The following is a 27,092-nucleotide window of genomic DNA, read 5'->3' as shown; positions in this document are numbered from 1 at the left end:
GGACCTATCTTCAACGGAACAAGCCAAATAATAAGTTGCCGACACTTGCACTTACTATTCTGTCAATTGCTGTGAATACAGCCTCCTGCGAACGCCTATTCAGTGAGCTCGGTCTTATCCATTCCCCACGCAGAAACCAAACTCGGGCTGAAAAAACCTTGAAACAGCAAATCGTACGCCAGCACGTCCGAGAGCAAAATCGCCAAGTGCGTCCGGCAAGAGCAATAGCTAAAGAACTGGAGAACGCAACTGCACCACTGGATCCGACCGAACTATCTTCCGTTCGGTCGCCTGAAAGACGCAATAGGGCGATCACAATGGAAGCTCCCGTTCGCCCGACACCCGAGAACAACCATCGTGAATTGACACCTAGTCGGCATCATGCGGCAGACAGAACCCACAGCTTTCCTGTCACCCAAACGCTAGCTGGAGGTATTCTTACTACGCCTCATCGCCGAGTAAACGGCCCAGCCACTGCTGCTACGCCTCAAAATCTCGACCATCCAGATTCTCAAGCTCACACCGCTTCTAACGCCGGACGTTTAGCCGATTGTAGGTTTAATACGCCTCATCGCCGCGTTACGAGCCAAGCCATGGCTTCAATGCCTCGAAACAATCCACTCTCTTCGGGTGAAAGAGCTGGACGTAATACTACTGCCAGACGCACCGCGTTGTCAGCGCGAGATGGTGAAATACAAGAAGGTCGACGGATATTTACACGAGAAACTATCACATCTCCAGGGCGTACAAATTACTGTGGAGCTGGCAATCTGTCCGTTCTTCAGTCGTCGCCAGCCTCATCCACAACAGCGTCTATATATCGAAACTTAATGGATGAGTTTGCAGCGCGAGATGATGCCGATAATGAACAGGTGGCTGAAGGCAGCAATGGAGGAGAAGTCGATGGTGATGAGACTTGTATTGCTGTGTGGGAGCATGCAATCATCGACTCGTCTGTTGGTCTTGATGCTAGGACTTCCGTTGGTGAAGATCGTGGCACGTATCTGGATCTTATTACTGTACCTGATCGCTCCCCGTTGCCAGCAGAAAATATCTCCAACTTCCCACAGGAGAGCCATCTTCACGGTATCCGAGCACGAAAGGTAAATCTGCAAGAATTGTTTCCAGTGCGCCAGCCAACTTGAATGTGTAAGCGATCATCGTACTTCTGAGCGCTACCGATAAAGAAGTCAATTCAGGAATAAGTCGTTGTCGTGATGCAGATAATGCTAGCCAAGATCTTGTCGCTTCAAATTACTTAACCCCCATCTGGGAACGTTCTGTTCGCTAACCCAACACGTCGATTTTCTAAGTAAAAACGCTAAGTCATCTCTTCAACCGACGGCTTCATTGTTAACACCGACGTATGGGCTTCTCCCTGGGCGGAAGGGGGGAAAATATTTCTCTCTCGGTTGGTCCAAATTTATGGGAAGCACCAGAAATCAAATTTTCTTTTTAAGGCCTCACATCTACTGGCACCGCACAACCGGGAAGTGGGTCCCCCCAATTGCCTTTGGCGGTCCCTGAAAAGATCACTTCCGCCCCATTCCTCGACACAAACGGAATCCACGAGGTGATGCGACTCCAATTTGATAAGCCAAAAAGGCAAAGGCGGCCGCTGTAATCACTGAGCAGTTGTCGTCCCTATTGAGACGATATTCACTCCAGAGAGGACTGCATCAGTCGGTAGCTCTTGAGCAATACTCGCGACCCATACTACCAGTGGAAGAGCACCGAAAACTACGTTCAAGATCCACTTATACATCAAGAACTATAGACAGCATCATCACGGACACTGTGATCTCCCCACAATATGTCTCTGCTGCTGCTGTGACGGCGAATCCGCATCATCCATAGCTCTCTGACCTCTGCTACTTGATCCTCGAGCTCTCAATACCTGACCTAGCTTGTCCTCGTCCGCTACTATCGCATCGATGACCATCTCCGTCCTCCACAGGATCCACGTGAGCTTCCGAGCGAATTGTGACGATCCCGCAAGCAGACAACCGACTACGTGGAACAGCAGCGACCCGAACACAGCGAATAATGTTGCTAGTAAGCAGGCGATGGCTAAAGTGGCGACATGGAAGACTAGTGTGCGAAAGACGGAAGCTATGACTCCACTTGTGGCTGGCATGACCGACCTTTAGCAAGTTACAATATAGCGAATAGAGCGGTGATACACGCCCGGGGAGCTGAAGCGGATGGATAGCTGATGGAGAAGCTGGTGACGTCCTGCGCGGAGAGGAGCAGGCACAGAAGAGGCGGAGACAGCGCGGGGAAGAAGAGCTCCAATGAGACCGTGGGCTTGCAATGTACCAATTTTTACTTAATAAATGAGTTTTTTACATTTTTACCAGCCCATTTTACGTTACTAATGTAAAAATATCGGTAAAAAACAACACTGGACGCATGGACTATAGCATTTACGTTTATTTTACTACGTATTTAAATAAAACTTAAAAGGTTAAAACATTTTTAGACTTGCAGCAAAATTTAATTTTGCTGCAAAACTAAAATCCCGCTTCAATTTTAAATGAAGAGTTGTTTGCAATACTATTGTACCAGTATTGTCAGTTTCATTCGAATTTGTGAGAATAGCCTGAATCGAATCGTTTGGGCGAATCGATTTCGAATCGATTCGTGCTATTTTTAGCCAGTCAGAAGGCTCCAAACGCCCGCCACTCATACCGGCAATGGCAAGCATACAGCAGGCAGTCAATGGGCGTCACGCGTCCAGAAACACCATCATGCACGCCCTGTACGGCTACTTCTACCTGGGCTTGTCGAAACACCGGCTGGCAACGATCTACCACAAGCACATTAACACCATCTCGAACTGGATTCAACGCTTCGAGGCTGACAACGACTACGAGCGCCGCGCTACAAAGCAGACCGGTCAGCTCACAGCAGAACAGCGGGAGTGGTTGCTAGACTTCTACACGATGCACCCGGTTGCATTTCTCGATGAAGCGAAGGCTGCGTTTGAGCAACAGTTCGCACGCTTCATTTCGATCTCAACGGTGTGGAGGGCCTTACATCAGCATGGGCTCACATGGAAGGTTCTCGAACGACGTGCGATGAACATCAAGATCAACGATATTGTGCGCTTCACGCTGGAGCTGAGCACGATTAAGTGGTGTCAAATGAACATTCAGTTCCTCGACGAAGTCAGCTTTGACAACAGGGGCATGCTGCGTTCGCGAGGCTACTGTTTGAAAGGAAAGAAGCTCGCGTTTCGTGGAGAGTTTAACAGGAAAGCTCGGGTTTCCTTGCTGTGTTTCATATATGTGGATGGGCTCGTGGAAACATTTCACACGGATGGAACGTTTGACCGATCTAAGTTTATTGAATGCTGCCGTGCACATGCGCATTCGGAAAAGACTGTACACCAGTATCCAGGAAGCGGCTCCGTGTGGATTATGGATGGTGCCAAGATCCATTGTCACTTCGACATCGTCTACTATCTGCGGTCACTGGGGATCATTCCCATTTTTCTTCCGGCGTATTGTCCATTTTACAATCCGATCGAGTATCTATTTGGCTTGATCAAGAAAGCATTCAAGCGGCAGGCAGTACGCCGAAGGGTCCAAGCAAAGCCAAGCTGTACTCATTGCAAATGTACTTAAGCAGTTCCAAGATTTCGACATGACGAATATTTTTGAGCACTGTGGAAGGAGTCTGACCGGCGAGTTTGACCCGACCTCGGCCCTGGGGGATGAGTACGTGAGCATATCGCGAGCTGGGCAATTTGGCGTGGCCGAATTGCTGGAGTTCTCCGAGCGCGGAGATCCTGATGATGACAATACGTGCTCAAGTGATGACTTCTAAGTTAGTGTCCTGGGAGATGCGTGCTTATTTGGGGTTTGAGTTTAGTGGTACTTGAAAGCAAGAGTCACGCATGGTCGATGTCCTCCTGATTTGGAATGGCGGCTAACACGGACGAGACCTCCGTACTATCTGGTTGTATAACCACGTCCTCACCCATGGCCTCGATAACATCCAAATGGTTCTCCAGCATTTGGTTCATGGAAACGATGGCAGTCTGCAGCACTTGAACTGTTTGCTCGAAGTGCTGAATCTTTGTCTGCATGCCCTGTACGACTTTCTTTGCCATCTTTACGCTGCGCTGCACATGCTGTAATTGCTGTTCGCTTGGATTTGACGCAGGCCTGAACTGCGTCACTAGATTTGGTGGCGGGCCCTTGTAATTTCTCGCTCGTGCTGAGGCCTGGGTTTCTTGAGAACGAGTGCGGCCCACAGGCGCCACGGCATATCTTGTGCACTAAACGTAGCACCCCATTTCTCCTTCAGAGTAGTGATCATGCGTTGATGGAGCTCTTCTGTTGCAGCACCCCCACGATCGGTAGCAGCCGGACCGATGCACTGATCTTCAAAGTCTGCAAACTGGCCAACGGTGGATATCTCATTACCCTACCTGTAAACAGAGAGAATGGCGGGTTCCTCCTTGTGTTTCCGCAAATATTCACGATCTTTAGCACTTGTCCACGGGTTCAGCACCTTGCCGTTCATCTTCAAAGAAGTGTACTTCTCAAACATCACAATTGCTGGTTCATGCTCATCAACCGTCCAAACTGGAGGTGCCCCAGTCGGAATAGCTAGTGGCTTTAACTCGCGCTGGATGATGCCCCAAAGCATGTTTTTCACCTCATCCCATGTGTCACTTTGAACCGCGTGTGTGCCCATCCGCAATCCCGATGTCAGACGCTGGTTGACAGTGTTCTTCAACCGTACATCGACTGAGAGCTTGATCAACGGATCGTGCGAAGAAAGCGTCTCACGCTGCTGCTCAGGACGCGGGCTTCGCCTCTGGTAGGGTGAGGAACCCATCTCACGCTGATGTTGAAGATGGGGGCTTCGCCTCTGGTACGACGAGGACGCCACCTCTTGCTGTTGTTGAAGACACGGACTACGCCTCTGGTACGGTGAGGGGCGTGGACTCGGACCTAGAGCTACTCGCTCATGACTGGGATTGCTGTCGTCGAGCGATACCCGTCGAGGAGAGCTGCGCCGGACCGGGGTTGTCAGGCTCATTGCCGAAGAAATACAAAGTGATGCAGGTAAACTCTGATTGATTAATAATGACAGCAAATCGATTCGAATAACGCCATTTTTTCCTCCTGGTTCTACAAATTATAGCGGAAACGACAATAGCTTTTTATTTTTACAGATACACATTTTTAAAAATAAAATAAAATCAAAGTAAATTGCTTTCTTAAGTATACAGTATTTACTTTCACTAAGTATTTATTTATCATCTGTTGTCCTTGTTTTTTACTTCGAAGTAATTATTTCCCCCAACTGCGCTTCGGATTGTCGCGACTGCTTCTGCGACGGCCACTGGTACATCACTCCAGCAGAAGCTTTTAGCCCTCGTCTATTTTCGCCCAGGTTTCTCAGGATGTGCTAGCATCCCCATTGGTGAGGGCTAATCTGGAAAAGCAGCTTCCGATGCTATCAAATGTTGTCGTCCCTAATGAGCCGTTCTTCACTAATAAGTTGTTCGTTCTCGATTGGCACGTATACTCAGATCTGTGCATCAGCTGCGGGGTCATACTAAAATCTCTCGGCTTGGAAAGCCTTCGGTCGGACGGGTCAAAAACCATAACGCGTACGGGTGCTTTCGGTCGAGATACTGATGCCGTGGGCTGCTTTACTCTGTGAGCTGTTAGCTGAGAGCATACCGCTGCAGAACCCAGCACTTCGTTGGAATGCGATTTACGGAGCTTGGTGTCGTCTGTGAATTGCAGTTGCTCCGGGCTCATTATTCCAAGTTCGCATGTCAACACCAGGGCTAACCTACAAAAAATGCCTGGAATTACTATCGGAACCGCTTGGAGCAACCTCGACGACGATACTGATTGCCAGTCTTTGGGTCTTTCCTGTTCCTTTTTGTATCGTCGTTACTGGATGCCTGGCGGTGACTTTGCTTGTGATATTTTTCGTGGCAGCATTAATGAAGAGATCCGTAAGCAATACCTGTACACAGATTAAGGACCCACCACTCAGGCAAAAGATATACCTCATTGTCGCCCAAGTCGCATTAGTTTACCTACATGGTCTACAATATTACATGTATCTTCATCGTGATAATTGCAGCTCGTGAACTTCACGAGGCGCAATTTTCACCAACCACTTGGCTTACTCATGCTACTTCCAATAATGAAAAAATAAATCTGTCTCAAGCATATGATTGCTCGACTCGCTTCGGCCGGCGAAGAGTCAATTCCTGCTGTTGTGGTCTTCTCCGTTGACGTGTTCAGCGATCTTTACACTTCGAATTGTATGCAGTCATCGAGTACATGGTGGGCTTCGTTTTTGATGATCGCCTTGAATGCTGGGTACACAGTCCTATCGATCCTGGAGGTTAACCGCGCAGCAGTAAATTAGATCGAAAAGCGGCGTTTTATCGCGACAAAAGCTAGTTTCTTATAACATAGCTCCAATACGCGATCTCAGTAGAGCTACTAGCGGTTCTTCGAGCTTACATAAGAGTACTTAACTGCTGGAATGCCACATCTCTGGCAAAAAGCTCAAAGCGACTGCATCATACTCAAGCAAGATGACTACTACGAAGAGCAAAATTGCACTATCATCATCGTTCATGTTCTACCTGGAGTATCGAGCACTCGTTGGATACATTGAAGGCATCAATCGTTCCATTAATGTATGCTCGTATATCGTCAATCTTCCCAGTGCCAAGTACTATCCTCACACGCGAAATCTTTCCTCCGAACAACTAAAGACAGCGGTTGGGAGCATCGTGGCCTATGCATTCGATGGGAATCCCGTCCCTAATTTAACTTCATGTCGTCGTGAAGCGCAAGGTTGGTTATACCAGCTCGCGTTTGCCCTGAAAACAGAGGCCGAGTTGTTACAAGGCCGACTCTTTGTGTGGATAATTATTCTGTTGCAGCTTCCGTTGGTGCACTTTGGTACTGAGTGCCAGCGGAGAATAATGCTACTGTGAAGGTGCGGATTTGGGGTTTGACTTTAATTGGATAAACACGAACACAGGGTAGACTTCTGAAGGAAACGCATCGGAACAATCCGATGGTTTATACGAACATTAAACAATGAATAAGAAAAGGCACGAAACACAATAGCTCGTAGCATGAACAGATGTGTCTCGATGCGACTTTCGTAGTTGGTTTCGATGCGGCTGCTTCGTTTCGCTGTCCCCTATTTGAAAGCTGCTCTGGTTTTGCTCGGCACTGTCATCCCAAATAATAACGCTAGCTTTGCAAGTATTAGTACATTCGTTGTATATTTCGAATCTTGGAATTGCAATTAAGAGAGCCTTCTCCTTTCTATATTTCGTGTCCCGAGCTGAATAACTGTCGCTACTAACGAGTCGTTTCTCCAGGCTGATTCCATTTCGCCTTTGACAACTAGAGACTTCAATACTCGACAAATGCATCGTTACAGCCGAACCTACACGCCATTCTGGATCTTACACATAGAGCAACACGCCTAGCTTTTTCGGTTAAAATTTTGGACTCTCGTGCGTGGGAATGACCAAGCTCGACTAGCCGTACGTAGCGGATTGAGTCAAACATCCTGACAGTCATGTCGTCGCCTCGGTGGCATATTGTCGTCAAGTAGCGCACAATAACAAGCAAAACACGAAGCGAGCTAGTGTACACGAGTTGACTCGAACGTTAGCCAGGCCACCGATGGAAAATCCACCCGGCACATCTAGCAGGCGATCTTTTATTATGAGCGGCGTGAGCGCAGCTCTTGCAACATGGTAGCCATGGCTTGGTCCACGCTCACAACCTACGCGTCGAAGATCGTCGCCCGGATTTTTTTTCGTAGTGCAATTGAGGCTGTGGCCACCACCAAATCGGTGGCACCGATATCCCCCGTTGCTGCAGAGAAATGGTTGACTCAAGTACAACGCGGCGACGTATTACATGTATTAGTTGCATCAGAGGTGGTCTGGATTGACCTGCACCGCTAATTCCCACTCCTGAACACTGGTAACCCATTGAGTTATTGGCCCCATCGCCGATCGTCCAGCTAGGAAAGAGCATTGCATTCGTTATTAATTCTTAATAGTGGGCGCTCAAGTATTATAATAAATGCACGCAGGTGCGAGGCGTGGATTTCGAAGCACCCGCTCACTCGCAGAACACGATGTCGTGCACTTTTGCCACGCTGCAACGTAAAGGGACACGATCGGACGACATTTGTTAGGGGTCGGACCGTGAGGTGATGGGGTGAAGCATACTTTATTCAGGTCAAATGTTTTGAACCGACGATACCCCGACTGCCTTCACAATTGTCACTTTATAATCGCACGGCGAGCTGGAGGAAGAAACTGCCGCTGCTGTCCGCACTTCCACGTGTCCGTGTACCTACTGGAACGAAGCAACGTGGACCTTAACAGAATCTCCGCGACCTGCTGCTTCGTATCGTGCAGCTCTCACCTCCATCCGCGCTGTGCCAGCAAGCGCAAAAGACGAAATAGCGACAACGCTTCCCCCTTATCTAGCCCGATCTGCAGTATGGACCGCTTCCGCCTCGACTTCGACGGCGTGGACCAGGATGGCGTGGACACCGTGGAGCCCATGCGCCCTAGTTCCTTCGACATGACCTTCTCGCTTGGCAGCTACCCGAGCGCACAAGGTCTGAGCCGGGACAGCGACCAGGAGCACAGCAGCTACCAGGATAATAGTAATGTTACAGACAGCAGGAGGGCTCCCAACCGGGGTGAGAAGGGTAGACTACATGTGGACGAGCTGCGAGAAAGCTCTCGGTCGCAGAAACTCGACGGTAGCGGCCTGGGGTCCTCGGGTCATAAGAGACAGACCACAGCCAGCTCCCCGGCGTCTTCATCCACGCAAAAGGACGTGGCTAACATCGCGTTAAGACTGGAAGAGAAGGCACACGAGGCCATCGATGTGGCCAGTTTGTGCGGCAAAGTGTCGTGGAAACTGGCCAAACGCACACAGGACGTGCACGTCTACAGACCGGCGACACTGCCGTCCGAGGAAGATTCGTCCACGAAGCTTTACTTTCGCGTCTCGTGCGAAGTGAAGGCGCATCTCGGGACAATTATGGAGTATCTTACACCAAGCAACTCACGGAGTTATTTCGACATTGAGTCACAAGTGTTCCCTGGTCTGCTACACGCCGCCGTGATCAAACGTATGGAGCTACCGGAACGCGCGCCGGCGTCCATGGCGAACTCCGGACAGACGCTGCTGTTCCCGTCTGGCGCTTCGGCTACTACCACTGCCAGTGGGAGTCACGACGACACGTCTAGTGTTGACGAGGACTCGAGTGACTCGTTCCCGCACTTACAAGTGAAGTGGCACGCGAGCCGCTTTGCCGGGCGGTTCGTAAAGCCAGTGGACTTTTTCTTTGTGGAATATGCGAATATCGAAGCCATGGCTGACGGCAGAAAGCGTGGGTATGGGTACATTCGGTCGGTGGAGTCATTTAAGGGAGACGAGTTGGCTATTCGACTAGCGGGCGAAGACGTGGCCATCCCTCCCAGTGTAGCCAAGTGCAAACGCGGCGTGATTAACAAAGGTGTCTATTTGGTTTCGCCCTCGGGAGATGCCTCAGGCACATACGAAGTCACGTGTATGATGGTGATCGACTTCCAGAAGCAGTTTGCCAGCTCGGTAGGAGCCAAGATCATCCACAACTTCACGGAACGACTCATAGGGATCCGCGAATTACTGTTTAATACGCTATTCCGTCCCATTGCAGTACTTCCGAAGAACCAGTGGAAGCCGGCACGTAGCAACAAATGCGCCATCTGCATGTGCTCGTTCTCGATCGTGAAATCCAAGCACCACTGTCGCTCCTGCGGTGAAGCGGTGTGTGGACAATGTAGTCGCAAGTGGACGTTGCAGCCTGGAGCTCAACCGGAGACACAGGCGAGACTCTGTACGAGCTGTTCGCTGCAAGCCAGAAGCTACCTCATGCCGAACGGAGACCCCAGTCGCTCACCGGCTGGCGCGTCCTCGCGCTTCTCGTCAGTGATCAACGACTTTAGTGTCAGTCAACTCGCTGGAAGCCGCTCTGCCGTGCCTCGCATGGCTAATGTGTACAAATGTGACGTCCAAGTTGCCAGTACCGTATCCCACGACCCCGACACGTTTGCTGCTGCCACATCAGCGTTTACGAAACTTGTGAGCGCTTTGGGTGACCAGAGTCCTCACTTTATGTTGGTTTCCTACTCACAACACCATAACGGTGCCGCGGTGTATGAAGCGCTTGCACGCGCAGCGCCCGACACGCTCTTTATGGGCGGAACTTCCAGTGGCGGTGTGTATGTAGGAGCAACGGCGTCTGCATTGGGGTGTAACAAGAGTGGAGGAAGCAATAGCAACTCGCGCCATCGCAGCAACACGGGATCGCAGGGCCCTACTGTCGGGTTGTGGGGGATCTACGACCCGGAAGGGTCTTATGCGATCTTGAATGCCGATCTGGATCGTGAACGTCCTCGTGACGCTGCGCGGAGATGTCTGATGGAGGGTATGAAGATGCTGGCGATCGAGCCAGAGGAGAGTCCGGACTTTGTGTGGACTGTCATGGGAGGTGGGGAAGACACGTATGACGTAGATGACCAGCGAGATGGAGAGGAAGAACAGATCACGCGAGCTGTGAACGAGATTGTGGACTGCTCGTACTCCGTTGTCGGCGGTAGCTCGTCTCGTCATGCACCAGGCAGTCGTGGATATGCCACGCAGTTGTGCTCCGAAGGAGGCGCCGTTGGCTGTGTGACCAAGCACGGCGCGTGCTTCGCTGTCTGCTGTCCGAGTGTGGAGGTTGCACACGCGCTATTCACATGCTACGACGCGACAGACAAGAGTTTTGTCGTGACGAAGGCAAGTGGTCGAGACTTGTTTGCACTGGACCACAAGCCTGCGTTGGAAGCGATTAACGAGGCAACGCACGGCATGTTGAAGGAGATGACGCAGCGACCGGAGAAATTCAACCTCGAGTCCAATTTGCTACCGGCGTACTACCCGATTGCACGGGAGCGACGTGGAGCTGTGCCTCGTGGCCTCAAGCGAATGAGTTCTCGCTACCAGATGCTGCAACCGGAGACGTCGGCAGGCGATCTTTCAATACATTTGGGCGCTGAGGTGCGTCTCGGCGAACGACTGCGCATGATGACGCTCTCTCCTCGAGGTGTGGCTTCCAAGACGCGTCGTGGACTGCGTGACGCTGTCCGGGTGTCTGTCCCCACAATGGATCTTCAAGATATCATTGGCTGTTTCCTCAGTGTTGGCATGAGCTACGACCGCGTGTTGCAGGGCGACCTGAATGCTGTGGCTGATGCAACGGGAAGTGCGTTCCCTCAAGGCGCCTCGTTGCTGTCTGTTTCTCATGGACAGCAAGGTGTGATGACCGGCGGTAACGAGGCTGTTCATGCCAACAGTATGTTCACAGCTTTGATCGTCACGAACCGCAAGAAGGCGCAGAAACTCAATCCTCTCCGGCCACTCAACATTCGAGTGGCTACGACCACCGCGTAAATTACCCAGCAAAAGTCAACTTCTCGTCCTATTGCCTACGAAGTAATCTATTAACCTAGAAGATTTTGGTGCTATTGAGAGCATCAAGAAGAAGCAATGTATAATGCGTACACAACACGGTGTTTCATCTAACGTACCAAACGTGTCGGCATTCCATTTGTCACCATTTACTAGGCTACTGGCACTCTACAAGTCGGCAACGTCACCCTCGTAACGCGCAACGGAGCGGTCAGAGAACTGCGGCTCCGCACGCACGATGAAGGCGCCACGGTGATCCGGGTTGGTGATGAACACGCACCCGGAGACGCCCATAGCAGCGGCCGCTTCACGCATAGCGTTGGCCACCTTGTTCTCCTGACGCTCAGCCAGTTGCTGCGTGAAGATGTCGCCAGCACGACCGCTAGTGATGGCCAGGACGGTGGGACCGGCGCCGCTCAGGAAGCAACCATGCGCACCAGCTCCCAGAGCCGCCTTCATGAGCGGGTCCAGGTGCGGGTATTGCGCGGCGCCACGTTGTGGCTGGTGGAGCATGTCTTGTGTGGCGTAACGCAGTTCGTCGAGGTTGCCGGAGCGGAACGCGTTGACAAAGATGGCGGCACGGCCGATGTTGAACACGGCGTCCTTACGGGGCACATCCGGTGGCAGGATGGCACGTGCCACGCTCGTAGGACCCGTCGAGTCGGGAATGAACACGACGCACTGCAGGCCGTCCGGGATCTGCACGCGCGAAGAGTACCAGCGGTCGTCAGCGAAGATACCGAGCTGCAGACCGCCGTAGATGGCGGGCGCGACGTTGTCAGGGTGTCCCTCGATCTCCGAGGCCAGCTGCAATAGTTCCTCACGACCATGAACAGGAAGACGCATGCCAGCAAGAGCAAGACCAGCTATAATTCCGCCTACAATGCCGGCTGAGCTGCTGCCCAGTCCGCGCGCGAACGGGATACGGTTCTTGCAGTGCACCTTGAGATGGCGTGGCAACTCCTCGCCCGCGGCCTTGAAGGCAGCCTTAATGCCGACGATCACGAGGTTGCTCTCGTCCGTGGGCAGCTCCTTGGCGCCTTCACCTTCGTTCGTCAGCGTAATACGGCGCACATTAGGCGCGTCACCCTCCTTCGGGGCCACAACTTCCACTGAGATCTCCGTCCAAATGTCCAGCGCCATGCCGATAGTATCAAAACCCGGTCCCATGTTAGCTGTTGTGGCCGGCACACGCACCACCACCGACGTAAGCTTACGGCGCTCCAGGTCAGTGGGCAGCGCCGCCGCCTTAGCCTGTGCCACCGCCTTAGCTCGGCGCTGAGCAGCCACGCGCTTTGCATCCTTACTACGCGAGCCGACGTAATAGGCCAGAGCCACGCCAGCAGCCGCTACCGCTACCTGCGTGGCCACGCGCTGCGTCGATGCGTCCGAGTTGCCGCCAGCCATGATCAAAGTGACGTACGAGGCGGTGCTTTTGAGTCTCTCGCGGAGCCTCGACAGCCGCAAGAAAATGCGGCTGTCGATTATTTTGTTTGTGTTTTTTTACATCAAATTAATGTCAATCACACAAATAGGCTCGGTGTGGCGTACATAACTTCAGTGTAAGATTGATGTACAGAAAATTACAGCACTTGGCAAGCGTCCATTGATCGACCTCGAAGGTGCGTTCTGATAGAGGGGAAGAGACCAGATACGATTTATCTGACTGCGCAACAGCGTAGACAAGCTCTCCTGTGGCTCTCGACAGTCCCCTCTTCTCTCAACCGCAAGGATCGCGAGCTGACAGTGTGCAATCTTCTCTGTGCGTGTAGCCATTAGATCGCGAAGCTCATGGACAGCAGCGACGACGACTTGATCCCCATCTCGGTACTACGCAAGAAGAGCAAACCGTCGACGCCCAATGGTCCGTCTCCCTCGGCCAGACGCAGTGCAGCACGCGTGAAGCAGCGTGTGATCGACTCGGATTCGGACTCGGACAGTATGCCGCTGGTACAGCTCAAGAAGAAAGCTGCAGCCAGCAAGAAGACAACAACCAAAAGCAGTAAAGCTAGTACAGACAAGAAGAAGGTGTCGGTTAAGAAAGAGACGGGTTTGAAGCGGAAGGCCTCAAGTTCCTCCGCCTCTTCTGCCTCCAAAAGCCGGAAGATTAAGGTCACGTCGTCGGCATCCAACGGCAAGGTCAAGGTGAAGAAGGAGCGGTCGGTTAATGTTCGTAAACTCAAGGTGCAGTCCAAGAGCGAGCGACTGGATATGGCCATCAAGGCCTTTCGCTGGTGGAACGCAGAGGAGTTGCCGGAAGGTATCCAATGGCGCACACTAGAGCACAACGGCGTCATGTTCCCTCCCCCCTACCAACCCCACCACGTACCTTTACTATACAATGGTCAGGAGATCGAACTGACTCCTAGTCAGGAAGAGGTGGCCAGTTTCTACGCTGCTATCCCTAAAGACGGCCCGCAACTAGGCAACCCGAAGACAGCCAAGATCTTCAACAAGAACTTCTTCACCGACTTTAAGAAGGTGCTGGGCAAACAACATGAAGTCAAGACCTTTGACGGCTGCGACTTTTCTCGAATTGCTGCTCATTTGGAGAAACTACGCGAGGAGAAGAAGAACATGACGAAGGAGGAGAAACTACCGGAGAAAGAGAAGCGTGAGATGGAGCTCTTCACCAATGGCTTTGCCTTTGTAGATGGTCATTTAGAGAAGGTTGGCAACTTCCGTATTGAGCCTCCTGGTCTCTTCCGGGGTCGTGGAGAACACCCAAAGACTGGTACCTTGAAGGAACGTGTAATGCCCGAAGATGTGACGGTCAATGTGGGTATTTCCGATCGTGTACCCATTTGCAATGTCCCGGGTCATGCTTGGAAGCAAGTGATCCATCGAGATACAGTGTCGTGGCTAGCATACTGGAACGAGAACGTGATGGGCGGCATCAAGTACGTGTTCTTTGCCGCTAGTTCGAGCTTTAAGGGCAAATCGGACTTGGCAAAGTACGAGAAGGCTCGACGACTGAAGAAATGCATTGACAAGATTCGTCGGGACTATACGAAGGGATTAAAGGCCAAGGATATGTTCACAAAGCAGCGGTCGACTGCTATGTGGGTCATCGACGTTCTGGCGCTGCGTGTGGGTAACGAGAAAGGCGAAGACGAGGCGGATACCGTCGGTTGTTGTAGTCTGCGTGTGGAGCACATGTCCTTCAATGACGAGAACTGTGCCGTCACGCTGTCGTTCTTGGGTAAGGACTCGATGCCGTACAATAACACGGTGGAGCTTGCGCAGTACGGAGACGTCGGCAAGCAAGTGTACCATAACTTACAGAAGTTCTGCACCAAGAAGGGCAAAAACGAGGAAGTTTTCCACGAGTTGTCGGTCACAGAACTGAACAAACACTTGAGCTCACTGATGCCTGGCCTCAGCGCCAAAGTGTTCCGTACGTTCAATGCGTCGTTTACGCTGGAGAAGGAGCTGCCTGGACCGTCAGGACAAGAGCTGGATCCACACGGCAAATTGGAAGTGGCGCCGAAGGTTGTGCTGTACAATGACGCCAACCGGAAGGTCGCTATCTTGTGTAATCACCAACGTACTGCGCCCAAGTCTTTCGACACGACGTTGGACAAGATGAATGCGCAACTGGGTCAGTTGAAAGACCAACTGAAGGATCTGAAGCAAATGCAGAAGCTCATTGCCGCAGGTAAAGGCAGCAGCGTCAAGCTGAAGAAGGAGAAGCCTGCGTCGGAGAAAGAGGAAGACGCGTTGGCGAAGAAAGCTCAAGCGCATCTGTTCCAACGGACGCCGTCGGCGGACCAAGTTGCCAAGAAGATTGAGAGCTGGAAGAAGAAGATCAAGGCGTTGTCTCTGCGTCTTCAGGACAAGACGGACAACAAGGAAGTGGCGCTCGGCACGTCCAAGCTTAACTACATGGACCCGCGCATCACCGTCGCTTGGTGCAAAAGGGTACGTTTTGATTATTTCTTTAAGTGTACTTCTTTTTTAACTGAGGATTTTTTAATTTTTTTCTTTCAGAATGAAGTGCCCATTTCGGCAGTATTCTCCAAGACATTGCGAGAGAAATTCGTGTGGGCCATGGACGTGGACCCCGACTGGAAGTTCTGACCGAGTCGACAAGCAGGGAATACTCCCAGCTTCAATGAAACATAAAAAAATGGGTTTCCATACAAATAGTACAGCAAAAAGCCTCGCGCTTTATTTCCTCCTTGCCTGTAATTGATGTATCGCGAAGCTTTTTTTTGGCATTAGGACTGTTTTCCACTTAGGATTGCGCTTTGATTTCTCCATCCTTGTGCTTTGCTTCCCACTCGTCGCAGCACTTTTTGAGCTTGTCCATCAGCTCGGTGTGTCCTCGACGCTCGGCAAAGTTCCACGCCTTGTTGCCAGTATGATCTTCAAGACACGGGTTCGCTCCTAAGCTCAACAACTTGGAGGCAGCGTCGTCGCGGCCGTGATGCGCAGCAGCCATCAAAGCCGACGAGTGATCCGACTCGACTCGCTGGAAATTTACGTCCATGCCGTTCTGGATTAGACTGAAGACCGAGTGAAAATCCTCTTGACGAAAGGCATGATAGATGGCTGCATCCATCACGGAGCCGAGCACTTGTACGTTGCGGTCTTTCACCGACAACGACTTAGCACCAATACCTGTTCCTGTAGTCTTCGTACCGCTGCTATCACTACCAGGTGACGAGGGCGTGACACTAATCGGCTCGCACTTGTCCTTCTGCCCACACTTGGCACAGAACTCACAATGCGTGCATCGCTTCGAGGCCATACGCTTGCACTTCCGACATGGCGATCGCTCTCCGTACTGCATGTCGTGTCCGTTCTTTCGGATTTTTTGCTCCAGAGATGCACTCAACGCTGCATGGTTCACATTAGTGATGACGCCTTCGTCAGCTAGCAGCATCTCTTCGTCATCATCTTCCACGTATTCCTCGAGATCATCCTGATCTAGATTATTAGAGCCATTATCTTTCTGCAGGAAAGACTTGGGTTGGTACTGCAACACCGAGGAAGGTGGAACTCGATGGCTACTCGGCGTGTTAGTGCTGGACAATGGCGTGGATGTCGATCCAGAAGAGGACCCCGAAGTGGGAGGCTTTCGAGGCGCTGAAGCACTAGTCGTCGACGTGGTAGAAGAGGACGTCGAAGACATGAAAGAGTGTTGTGGCGGGTTCTCACTAGGGGTTTTGGCGTTGCGAGAGCCATTGCCGTTGGCGTAGCTATTGGTGAAGCGTCGAGAGTCATTGCGGCCTTCTTTGACGGTTGAGGGCACTCCACATGAGCTCTCAAAGTGACGTCGATAAATGTTCAAACGACTCCATTCAGCTGCGTACTCTGTGTCCATTAACGAGATACTCGGTTAGCTAACGCGACAGTTAGAGGTGATAGATAATTGTACCTGGCCCAGCGTTGTCAAGTAGCTCAATAATCTTCGCGAACGTAGCTGTAAGATACGAGTTCTGCTTCCTCTGTGCATCAGTCTGCACATTCACATCCAGAATCTACAGGCGTAGAACACCAATGTGTTAGTTCACCACATACAAATACTCTCAATGAAAAAAATATCCTCTCACCCGCACTATGGCGCGCACTTGAGAGAACATCTCGGTGCGTTTCTTCTCTTTGGACAGACCCGTCTCGCGTCGAGTGACACCGTCCACCAGCCATGCATTCAGCACCTTTAGCCCACCTTCCGCGTAGAATCTGACTCCATAACAGCGTGTCATTGTGAGTCTCGACCCTAAATCATCAATGTTTCACGTTTAAACGCGTCGGTTGTCTCTTACACTTGAGCGTCCGCGTCGCTGAGCTGCGTGATCAGTAGCGCCAAGATCGCGCGGTGTGACAGCGTATGGATGGACGGCATGAGCTTGCAAAGCACCTGCGTACGCTCCGATCCCACGACCTCGCCCTCGTCGTTCATGATGAAGCCCAACACGCTCACGACGCTCATGGCGGCGGCATCCTCCCAGATGCGCGTGCGCATGATGGATAGTAAATCAAAGTCTCAATTGCAAATGTAAAACAAATTGGCGCCAGATTAAATTCCGCCAATTAATTGTCAGATTTGCGATAAGTAAACTGTATCTTGATGGACACGTCGGCGTTGCGCGAGTTTGCCTTCAAGAAGCTGCAAGAGGCCAGAGATCGTGGCACGGAGCTGGCGGCCGTGACGGCTGCGCGTGCAGCCTCGTCCATTTCCAGCTCTGTACCGGTGTCGTCGTCCTTCGTGTTCCGTGCTCAGAGCTCGGTGGGGCAGCAGCAGGAGCTGCCCGTGCCGCTGGAAAAGAAGCTTGAGACGCTTAGTGAGTTACCTACCGATAGTAGGGTGCTCCGTGGAGCTGATGCTGTTGTGTATTACGTTTCCATTGTGATAGAAACGTCAAATGACTCGCTGCGCGCGACGTTGACGGGCACCTCAAACGGGTCGCTGGACGAGAGCATCTATAAGCTGGACCTTATCAACGAGTCGCTAGCGTTTTCAATCGAAAACATTCAGGAGGGCTCTCATGTGATGAAGCTGCTGAACCGCCAGCTGAAGGACAGTGCCGCTATGCAGAACCCGAAGCACAAAGCATTCTATCAGTGTAGTGAACAGAGAATAGGACCTCGAAATTAAGGTAGCTCAGGTGATACAGTATCCCGAATAGTGAAACCCTGTGGACGCCATGTAATACATTTACAATGCTTCACTATGGTATGAGAGACCTTATGTAAGGTGGCCTTCTATTTACTGTGACTTGACCTTTATTTTATGCATGCAGGCACTTGAAAATGTCGAGTACCTTTCTATAAGTAAGTATCCAAGACCCATTTTTGGGTCGGTGGCTCGGTATACGTAGTAGATTTTGAAGCTTGTAGCTGCATGTCAAATACACTGTTGTCGGTTTGCCAGAAATTTAGCTGCTTGGGGTCGCTTTTTGTGGAGCATCTTCGCTTGGGCTGAAAGAGTGTGTTATGTGAAAAGTAGAATTGTCGTCACTTGCTGTTGTACGAGCTTCTAGCGAGATTAGGATAAAATGGCTCACTGTTAGACGTTTTATTTTTACTCTTTGCAAGGTGGTCTAATGTCGTATACCTCCTCTTCCTTCGAGGGTCGGGTAGTCCGCGGCTATTCAGGGAGTACGGTCTTGTTCAGTGGCTGCAGGAACGGTAGATAGGAACACTAGAGAGTTGAAAATAAAAGTTTGTTGATTGGCTTGGCTTCCTCTTGAGTAGAAGGAGGGAAATATAAGACTGAGAGCTAACCGGAAGAGAGGCCTAACACCTTCTCGACCTTACATAAACTACACTACATAAAAAAGGAAGGATTCACTTCGTTTGTTGTCGGCCTTCGTGGGACAACGGAGAGCCTCTGGGAAAGGGCTTGATGTCGCGAGGTGCTTTTGGTCCCCCGACGCCAAGACTCCGGCGTTCAGGGGTCCCCTTATAGTACCACCCTAACGGGCTCGGTCAAGGGTACGTGCGAGGTTGAGTTCAACGGGAACCACCCTGACGGGACGGCGGGGCGAGGAGTGATTCCAGGGTCTCGGGTCATCCCGACGGGAGGCAGAGCTCCTGGAATGACCCCTCCGTTCCCGGGTACGGGACATCCTCCCCGACTTGTCGTTCGTCGTCCTCGGCGAACGGTTCCTCTGCGTACATCTCTCACGTTAGTACTATAGACTCCGTCGTTAGCAACTTCTTCAGACAGGGGAGGTTGGAACGCTTCGTGGTAGTCCTCGGAGCGGTCCTCAACGTAGTTAGGGTCGGCGGCTTGAAAGTCATATAGCACCTCGACATCGTCGTCGACCCGCAGACGTTCGATGTTCCGAGCCTCGGCCATACTACGTTGAGAAGCGTTGCGGCGGGTACTCGTCAATGCTAGTTCGACCAGTACCTTAGGGGAGACAGATCGGAGGGGGCTCCCCTCGTCGTATTGACGACAAGCGTGTGATACCACACCAGCGACCACCACGACAAGAGTGTCGGCGAGACTCCAGCCGGTCCACTCGAGGCAGTAGTTGGTAGCTAGTAGGAGCAATAGTACAGTCCCAACACCCACTGGTCCCAGGAGTACGAACTCCACCAGATCGAAGGCGTTGACCGGGATGTACAGCAGTAGAGACAGGCATAGTAGTACTATCCAGCAGGTGGCTTCTCCCACCGCGTACAGGCGCATCCACGTGGCCTTGAGAGCGTCCCAGAAAGCGTACCAATAGCGTATGCTCGAATCTCTTGTATGGAGGAGGACTTCGGGGATGTAGTCGGAGAATGTCACCTTGCAGGCGATCCACCAACTCCGCAACATCCGTCCATAACGACCATACTTCTCTTCTCCTTTGAGTAGAACAATAGGGGGCACAGCAAATAGCGCGCTCCACACTCCATACGCGTAGGTAGCTCCCCGACGTTGACGAAGTTCGTTTGCCTGAAGTACGTCTCTGTATAACGACGCACAGTCGCCCCAAATATCGCAGTTCAACTTGATCACACGCCACACTTGAATCAAGAACTCCCAGGTAACGTTACGTAGAGGAGTCGTTAGGACCCAGACCGTTACAGCCCCTACGTACACGGGCCACAGCTCCCAGAGGGCGTACTCGTAGAAGACACTAGTATGGGGCTCCATTTAGACGGGAGTACACTCGGCAAATAAGAAACTGAGTACTCCCCTGGCGACCCTTCTCGACGTCATTCGACCTCCATCCTTCTTAGTCGCCACCCATCTGTCAAGTCCAGTAGCTGGGAAAGGAGAACTCCGATTCCTCGCCCTTTTCAGGAGTCTCTCTTGCACCCACTATACAGTTATCACAGGAACCTCGAGAGAGACAGGGCCGGAGGTCCAGGCACCGACGGGCAGTTTTCCTGCTCATTTGGCAAATTTGCCTCGACTTCCGACACACCCTCGGCGCCCTCTCTTTTCACCACCCCAGTATGGGCACCTCGCGCGGAACAGCCACGCGTCGTCTCAAGGCCGTCTGGAACGTGGAGTCTTCGGACTCCGACGGCTCCTCTTCAGATGACACTCCGGCCGACGAGCGCTTCTAGATCCTCATGCGAGACGTCCTGGCCGCAAACGCTAGCTCCATCGGCCTCGAGCTTCTGGACGACGTCGCCGCCGCGATCTTGGACGACACGGGGAAGGCTTCGGACGCTCTGACGGGGCCGGTAGTTATCATGCCCAGGCCGCCTCGGCAACCGACTCGCGGGAAGCCGCCTCGGCACCCCCGCTTCACGCAAGATGGTCGCTTTCCGGTCAAGAGTGTCAGCACTGGCTCGACTAAGAAGAAGACGATCACGGAGAGTCCTCGATCCGGCAAGAAGCGTCCGAGTCACCCGTGGTCTTCGTTCGCGTTACCCTTCAATTTATCCGACACGACTCCTTCTCCCGTGGTCGATGATCTGAAACGGGTTTATTACGTTGCGGCCGAGTTAGGTCAGGAACCGTACCAGCTGGCGTATCCGTGGCCGGGCTCGCACTTGTGGTACAACCCGCAAGAGTACCCGCATGTGCACGCTTCTAACTGGCGCTTCTGGAACGAGAACCGTTCCAAGTTCTGGGATTGGCAGGCGAACGTCCCGTTGAGGACCTCCAACGCGCAGACCCAGCGGCGCAAGGCTAAGATGGCGGCATTAGTCGCACGCGTCTGGTTCCTGAGCATTTGTATCGAGACCTGGGGCTACTTCGGCTTCCTTCGTCTATTCGAGAGCTGCGCGCACCGTCGTCGCCTTATGTGGATGGGAGGACAGCCTGGTCGGAACGCCCCAGACGCCAAGTCCTACAATGGCCCCGTCATCGACAACTTGTCTAAGCTGTACTCGCGCGACTCAGAAGCGTACTCACGAAAAGTGAAGAACGCTCTCAAGCCGTTCCGGATCGACGAGGGAGGTTTCACGACCATCCCGGAGTTGTTGGAGCATACCGGAGCCCTGGACCCAAATAGCTCGAAGCCCGACAGTCAGCTCACGGATCGGGCGTTGGCCCTCGTTCTGCTGGACATTAAGTCGAAGGAGGATCATGAACCTCATTGGGTAGGGGATCGTTCGAAGGGGGTCTGGTATGCGCTTAGTCACTGCTCGCGTCTTCAGAAGATGACGGCCAAACTTTCGCGCGAACGGGAGAAAGGAGCTCTTCGAACACCCAAGGTAACCCCTTTAGATGCGTCTGAAGCTGACTCGGCGGGATACGCGGCGTATGAGCGTACGGACGGCACTTACACGGCGATTTGGGAGGAAGCGAGTGAGGAAGAGTCGGCTTACGAGGAGGATGAAGCCGAGAGCGACTCTGAAGAGCTCCGCCCCGTTAAGAAGACGCTGCGCCTTTCTTCTATTTCCGACGAGAGTTCGGAGGACGACGAGCCTCCCAACAAGCGTCTACAGCTCTCTCACAAGTCTCGGAGGGCGAAAGAGCGCGCGAAGCGTTCCCGTTCCCCGTCTCGCAGTTCTACCTCCCTGAAGAAGCCTCGGTTAAGTTCGTCGCGCAAGCGGTCCTCTTCATCTTCACGCGCTAAAGGCAAACTCAAAGCGCGCGCTGCTTCGCTAGAACGTTCTGTTTCTCCTGTACGGTCACGATCTAAGTCCCCAGTGCGCAAGAAGTCCCGTCGGTCACGTTCTGAGGAGCGTCCTGCGTCTCGGTCGAAGTCTCCGACGAAGTCCTCAACCATCAAGACGAGTAGGGAGTCCCGGTGGGACAAAGCAAGATCACCTTCGCACTCGAAGGGGAGTAAAGTCACCCCCGACAAACCGACCGACGGCAAAACGCCGACTCCTCCGTCAGCTCCAGCGTCGCGGGACGGTACGCGTAAGCGGTCGCGTTCGGTGTCTTCCTTGAAGAAGGCAGTGCCCCCTAAGGGACGCTCGGCCTCGCGGTCCCCGTCAGCACCTCGGAAGTCGAGTTCGCCGGGTGATCATTCAGCTCCTAGTTCGCCGGCTAAAAAGTCCGACAAAACAGTCTAACGAGAGGCCGTCGAGAAGTTATTGATTCGTACCATTCCAGAACCGTTCCTCACTGGATGAGAGTAAGAGTAATGGCATCGTCTTCCTTTTTAAGTTTCTTTTTGTTTTTCACCACGATTCGTCCCCACTTGTTGTTTTCGTTTCTTTTTCTTGAGATCGCGGTAAAGATTGTTTTTCTTTTTGGTATGTAGGAGATCAGCCACTTGTGAAGTAGAATCCAAAAATATACAAAGTCGTAAGAAGTGTTCTTCAAGACACTTTCGAGGGAGGCGGGGTCGTGAGTTTATTCTGGCTCATTGGATCGACCCGCCACGATTCCCCCTCCCTAGAAGAGTAGCTCTTCTTCGTCAACGGCGGCGTTAGCGTCTTCCAACCGCGCGCTGCGACGTAGTTCTGGTAGGTCTCCCTCCCGACGACGGGTTTCTTCGAACGCCTTGATCAGAGCAGCGTAGGTGGGCAATAGTGTGTTTCGTGGTCTCCAAAGAGTCTCGTAGGTAGCTAACAACACCAGGAACTGCTCTTCACGGTTCTTTTTGCGTCGGGCGATTATGTCGATCACAGAGCAAGGAACTCCGGTCAGGGCCGTCTCTTCCCCTCCAATCAGGAGTCTCTCTACGAAGCTAGTAGAGGGGAGGTCCTCTTCTGATAGAGGTCCGTCGTCGTCTACACCCGGACTCGACTGGACTCCCTCGGGTACTTCAGAAGGGAACGGTCGACTCCATCGCCCTTGGAAACGTTTCAACCTATTGACGTTAATGGTCACGACCCGATTGGGGTGAGAAGGGATGGCTACTCGATAGGAGTTCTCTCCCACGATCCCGACCACACGGTACGGACCATGCCACGCGAAAGCGAGCTTCTTCGTGGTCTTTTCCCCGCGACGAGCTCGGAAGTACTGGTAGACCCACACCGGGTCTCCCTCCTTGAACTTAATCGGTACTTGGTTGCTCAGTCGTTGCTCGTGTCTGCCCTGGGCCTTCAAGAGTTGGCGCTCTACTAATCGTCTCGTATCCCGTAGAGATAATAATAGCTTTCGTCTGTAGCTAGCGACTTCGTTACTCTTCCATCCGTTGTTCGTGTTGAGAAACGCGAGGTCCAGAGGTAACACCGGGTCCCGGCCATACAGGCTGAAGAATGGTGAGTCCTTAAGGGCCTCGTGATACGACGAACGATATGCGAACAGTACTCGGGGAAGATATAAGTCCCAGTCGTTCTGAGCTTCGTTGACATCCATCTTAAGCATCCCGATCAGCGTGCCGTTGAAGCGTTCGACTAGCCCCTGAGTCTGAGGATGGTAAGCAGCTCCAAACAACTTCTTGATCCCGAGTGTATCGTAGAAGGATCGTGCCAGGTTCGAGATGAAGTTGGATCCTTGGTCGCTCAGTAGTTTCTCGGGGACTCCGTGCCGCGAGATCACTTCGTTCACCATAACTTCCACGAACGTTACAGTGTCCAAGCGGGCCACTGGGAACGCTTCGACCCATCGAGTGAAATAGTCAGCGAAGACGAGTATGAACTTGTTGCCTCGAGGAGTAGCCACTAAGGGACCTATGGCGTCCACCACTAATAGCGAGAAAGGTCCCGATAGTTCTTGTACGGGCATCCTCTGCATTCGGCCATTTCTCCAAGGGCGATAGCCTTTACCACTGCCGCACACGGTGCATTCCCGAACATATTCGGCCACATCCTTCTTCCACCCGTGCCAGTAAGCGTGCTTGCGCACTTTGTCGAGCGTCTTAGTAATTCCGACATGAGCGGCAAGTACATCCTTATGACAGTGATGTAGTACCGTCGATATGAAAGGCAGGGGAATCACAGGAACTTCAAGAGTAGACGCCGGTCCAGCGCGAGCCTCAGGTGTACGCGACGCATGAGTACTCCGTTCTTTACCGAGTAGTTAGGCGCCATCAGCAGGATTTTGGTGCGCATTTGAGGGTCCAGAGCTAGAGCTCCATCGCTAAGGAATGCTATCATAGCTTGGATCCAGGGTGTCCTCTTCTGTTCTTCCACGAAGCGAGTTTGTTGTAACCCGAACACATCAACGGGGGACATTAGGAGTTGGTCGGTAACCTCTTCTTCGTCGGGGAACGGCTCGGGTCTAGCTTCGCCAGCGTCCTCGGGCAAGGTCCCTGAAGGGAGCAGAGTCGAGTCGAGAGTCGTAGTCTCCCCGACTTCGACAGTACAAGGAGGGGGCTCGTCAGCATCGTTGAGTAGCTCCGCCATAGAGATAGCATTGATGGTTTGGGTATACAGCCTGGACAGACCATCCACATGACCCATCGAAGTACCAGGCTTGTGGAACACCTTGAAACGTAATTGAGACAACTCCATGGCCCACCTAGCCAGCTTAGCGTTGCTCGTACGATTAGTTTCGTTGAATACCCACGTCAAAGCTTTGTGGTCCGTGTATAGGTCGAACTCGCAACGGTCCAGGTAGCAGCGGAACTTGCGCGTGGCCCAAACGATACCCCAGCACTCGATCTCCGACGTACCGTCCTCCTTATGGACCCAGTTCTTCTCGGAGCCAACTAGTAGCTTGCTCGCATAGGCCACGACTCTCTCGCGCCCCTCCACGGTTTGCATCAAGCACGCCCCTACAGCGAGCTTAGACGAGTCCACATATAGAAGGAAGCGCTTCGAAAAGTCGGGATACACCAGGATGGGAGGTTCCACCAGCTTACGCTTTAGCTGCAGGAAAGCGGCCTCGCAGTCGTCGCTCCAGAAGAATCGGGCCCCTTTCATCTTAAGCCGTTCGATTGGGGACGATATGGCTGCGTATCCCGGGATGTACCGCCTGAAGTAACTAGTCAATCCAGGAACGCCCTCACAGTGTGCAAGTCGTGCGGTCTGAGCACGTTCATCACCGACTTGACCTTTTCGGGGTTGGACAATATGCCAGACGGAGTGACGATGTGACCCAAAAACGCTACCTGGTCGCGTGCCCACTTGCACTTTTTCATCCTGAGCTTGAATCCCGCCGACCGGAACCGTTCCAAGACTTGTTTTAGTCGTACTAGGTGGGTAGGAAAGTCTTCACTGAAGACCACGCAGTCGTCGAGGTACACTAGACAAGTCCGCCACTTAAGGTCAACAAGCACAGTCTCCATCAGTCGTTCGAAGGCCGGTACGGCATTACACAGTCCGAACGGCATTACGAGCCACTCGAAGAGACCATATTTGCAGGTGAAGGCAGTCTTCTCCACGCTATCAGCAGCCATCGGAACATTCCAGTAGCCGGATGCGATGTCCATCGTGGAGAACAGCTTAGCGTTGCCGAGTACATCTAGAATGTCATCGATGAGCGGCATCGGGTAGCAGTCCTTGATAGTCACAGCGTTCAGTCTTCGATAGTCGATGCAGAACCGTATCCCGCCGTCAGGTTTGCGGATCATAAGCACCGGGCTCGCCCAAGGGCTAGAAGAGGGTCGTATGAGTTCTTGCCTTAAGTATTCTTGTATCTCGGATTCCATCACGTCTCCTTCCGCCTTGGACACTCGGTAAGGGGGTTGCTTTATAGGCGAGTGCTCTCCAGTATCAATAGAAAACTCGAGCAGGTTCGTCCGTCCGGGGCGCATCGAGGTTTCGACGAACATGTCCTTGAACGGTTGGAGGAACTCCGTGAATATTCTCTTCTGTTCGCTCCCCAATTTAGACTCGTCCAGGTCGACGTAGAGCTCCTCCTTGAGTACTTTGTCCACCCCTGGTATGGATTCTTGAGCGACTTCGGTCGTCGAATTAGAGGCGCTAATGACCGAGTGGATCCACAGGTCTTGAGCTCTTTGGTCCCTAGTCTGGGCCTCGCCGGGCAGGGCGGTTCCGTGCTTTACACTCGCAGCGGTTCCTTGCTGAAGCGCCGACGCTGGGATTACCGTAACACTCGCCAATCGGGTGCTTCTCTTGACGACGGTGTTCTCGATAGAGGGGTTGCATACTTCCACGATCACTAGGTCGTTATACACAGTGCACAGGGTCCTAGCAACTTTAATGGAGTCATCCAGCGCAGAAAGCCCTTCTATGAGGACGGTGGTCCCGTCGCTCAGTTGACCTTGCACCTCCGCCACTACTAGAGCTTGTCCACCAGGGCAGAGTCGAATGGTAGATGAGATGCGGGACAGGTAAGACTCTTCCACCCGAGGAGACCCCAGAGGAAACACCTCTCTCGTGTCCTTTAGCGTGACTGTATTCTCGTCCAAGTCCACCACGGCGCGAAAGTCCTTGAGAGCGTTGGTGCCCAGGATTGCGTCGACATGTAGTTTAGGCACAACGGCAAACGGTATTCTCTTCTCGACGGAGCCCAATGTCACCGGCAAGTAGATTACTCCTTCTATATCGAGCGCAGACCCGGACACACCGTTCAGACTGCCAACGTAGGGCATTAGAGGCGAGTTAGTTAAGCCGAGACGCTTCAATACCCGCCTATGCACTAGGCACGCTACGGCCCCGGAGTCGATGAGAAGTTCGGCCGGGAGGTTCTCGATAAATCCCCACGATAGAGCTTCCACGCCCCCTACCGATCCGATCACTCGCTTGCCGAGGGGAACGATTCCTTCTTCCTCGTCAGCGGACCAGTTATCAGTGGCGCTCGGTACTTCTACCAAGCCTGGCTTGGGGCGAGGGTCAGGAGCGTCA

At 52.6% G+C, this 27,092-nt stretch overlaps 5 protein-coding genes across 5 annotated transcripts; 3 read left to right on the top strand and 2 right to left on the bottom strand.

Moving 5' to 3' along the window:
- Positions 1-8,531: 8,531 nt before the first annotated feature.
- Positions 8,532-11,522, top strand: PITG_02199 (uncharacterized protein; the record flags this gene model as incomplete). Its single annotated transcript, XM_002907111.1, has 1 exon — positions 8,532-11,522. The coding sequence occupies one exon, from the start codon at positions 8,532-8,534 to the stop codon at positions 11,520-11,522; it is 2,991 nt and encodes a 996-aa protein (XP_002907157.1).
- Positions 11,523-11,708: 186 nt separating this feature from the next.
- PITG_02198 (homoserine kinase, putative) lies at positions 11,709-12,997 on the bottom strand (the record flags this gene model as incomplete). Its single annotated transcript, XM_002907110.1, has 1 exon — positions 11,709-12,997. The coding sequence occupies one exon, from the start codon at positions 12,945-12,947 to the stop codon at positions 11,709-11,711; it is 1,239 nt and encodes a 412-aa protein (XP_002907156.1).
- A 334-nt stretch (positions 12,998-13,331) lies between these two features.
- Positions 13,332-15,723, top strand: PITG_02197 (DNA topoisomerase, putative; the record flags this gene model as incomplete). The annotated part of the gene is made up of 3 exons (XM_002907109.1): positions 13,332-13,449; positions 13,516-15,461; positions 15,531-15,723. The coding sequence occupies 3 exons, from the start codon at positions 13,332-13,334 to the stop codon at positions 15,618-15,620; spliced, it is 2,154 nt and encodes a 717-aa protein (XP_002907155.1).
- A 54-nt stretch (positions 15,724-15,777) lies between these two features.
- PITG_02196 (uncharacterized protein) lies at positions 15,778-17,511 on the bottom strand (the record flags this gene model as incomplete). Its single annotated transcript, XM_002907108.1, has 4 exons — positions 15,778-16,859; positions 16,924-17,026; positions 17,099-17,228; positions 17,312-17,511. The coding sequence occupies 4 exons, from the start codon at positions 17,509-17,511 to the stop codon at positions 15,778-15,780; spliced, it is 1,515 nt and encodes a 504-aa protein (XP_002907154.1).
- Positions 17,512-17,616: 105 nt separating this feature from the next.
- Positions 17,617-18,144, top strand: PITG_02195 (uncharacterized protein; the record flags this gene model as incomplete). Its single annotated transcript, XM_002907107.1, has 2 exons — positions 17,617-17,830; positions 17,903-18,144. 2 exons carry the CDS (start codon positions 17,617-17,619, stop codon positions 18,142-18,144), a joined length of 456 nt encoding a protein of 151 aa, XP_002907153.1.
- Positions 18,145-27,092: the final 8,948 nt, after the last annotated feature.

This window comes from Phytophthora infestans, genomic scaffold (genome assembly GCF_000142945.1).
Source record: "Phytophthora infestans T30-4 supercont1.3 genomic scaffold, whole genome shotgun sequence".
Taxonomy (NCBI): Eukaryota; Oomycota; class Peronosporomycetes; order Peronosporales; family Peronosporaceae; genus Phytophthora; species Phytophthora infestans.
This window is presented reverse-complemented; position numbering and strand designations above follow the sequence as displayed.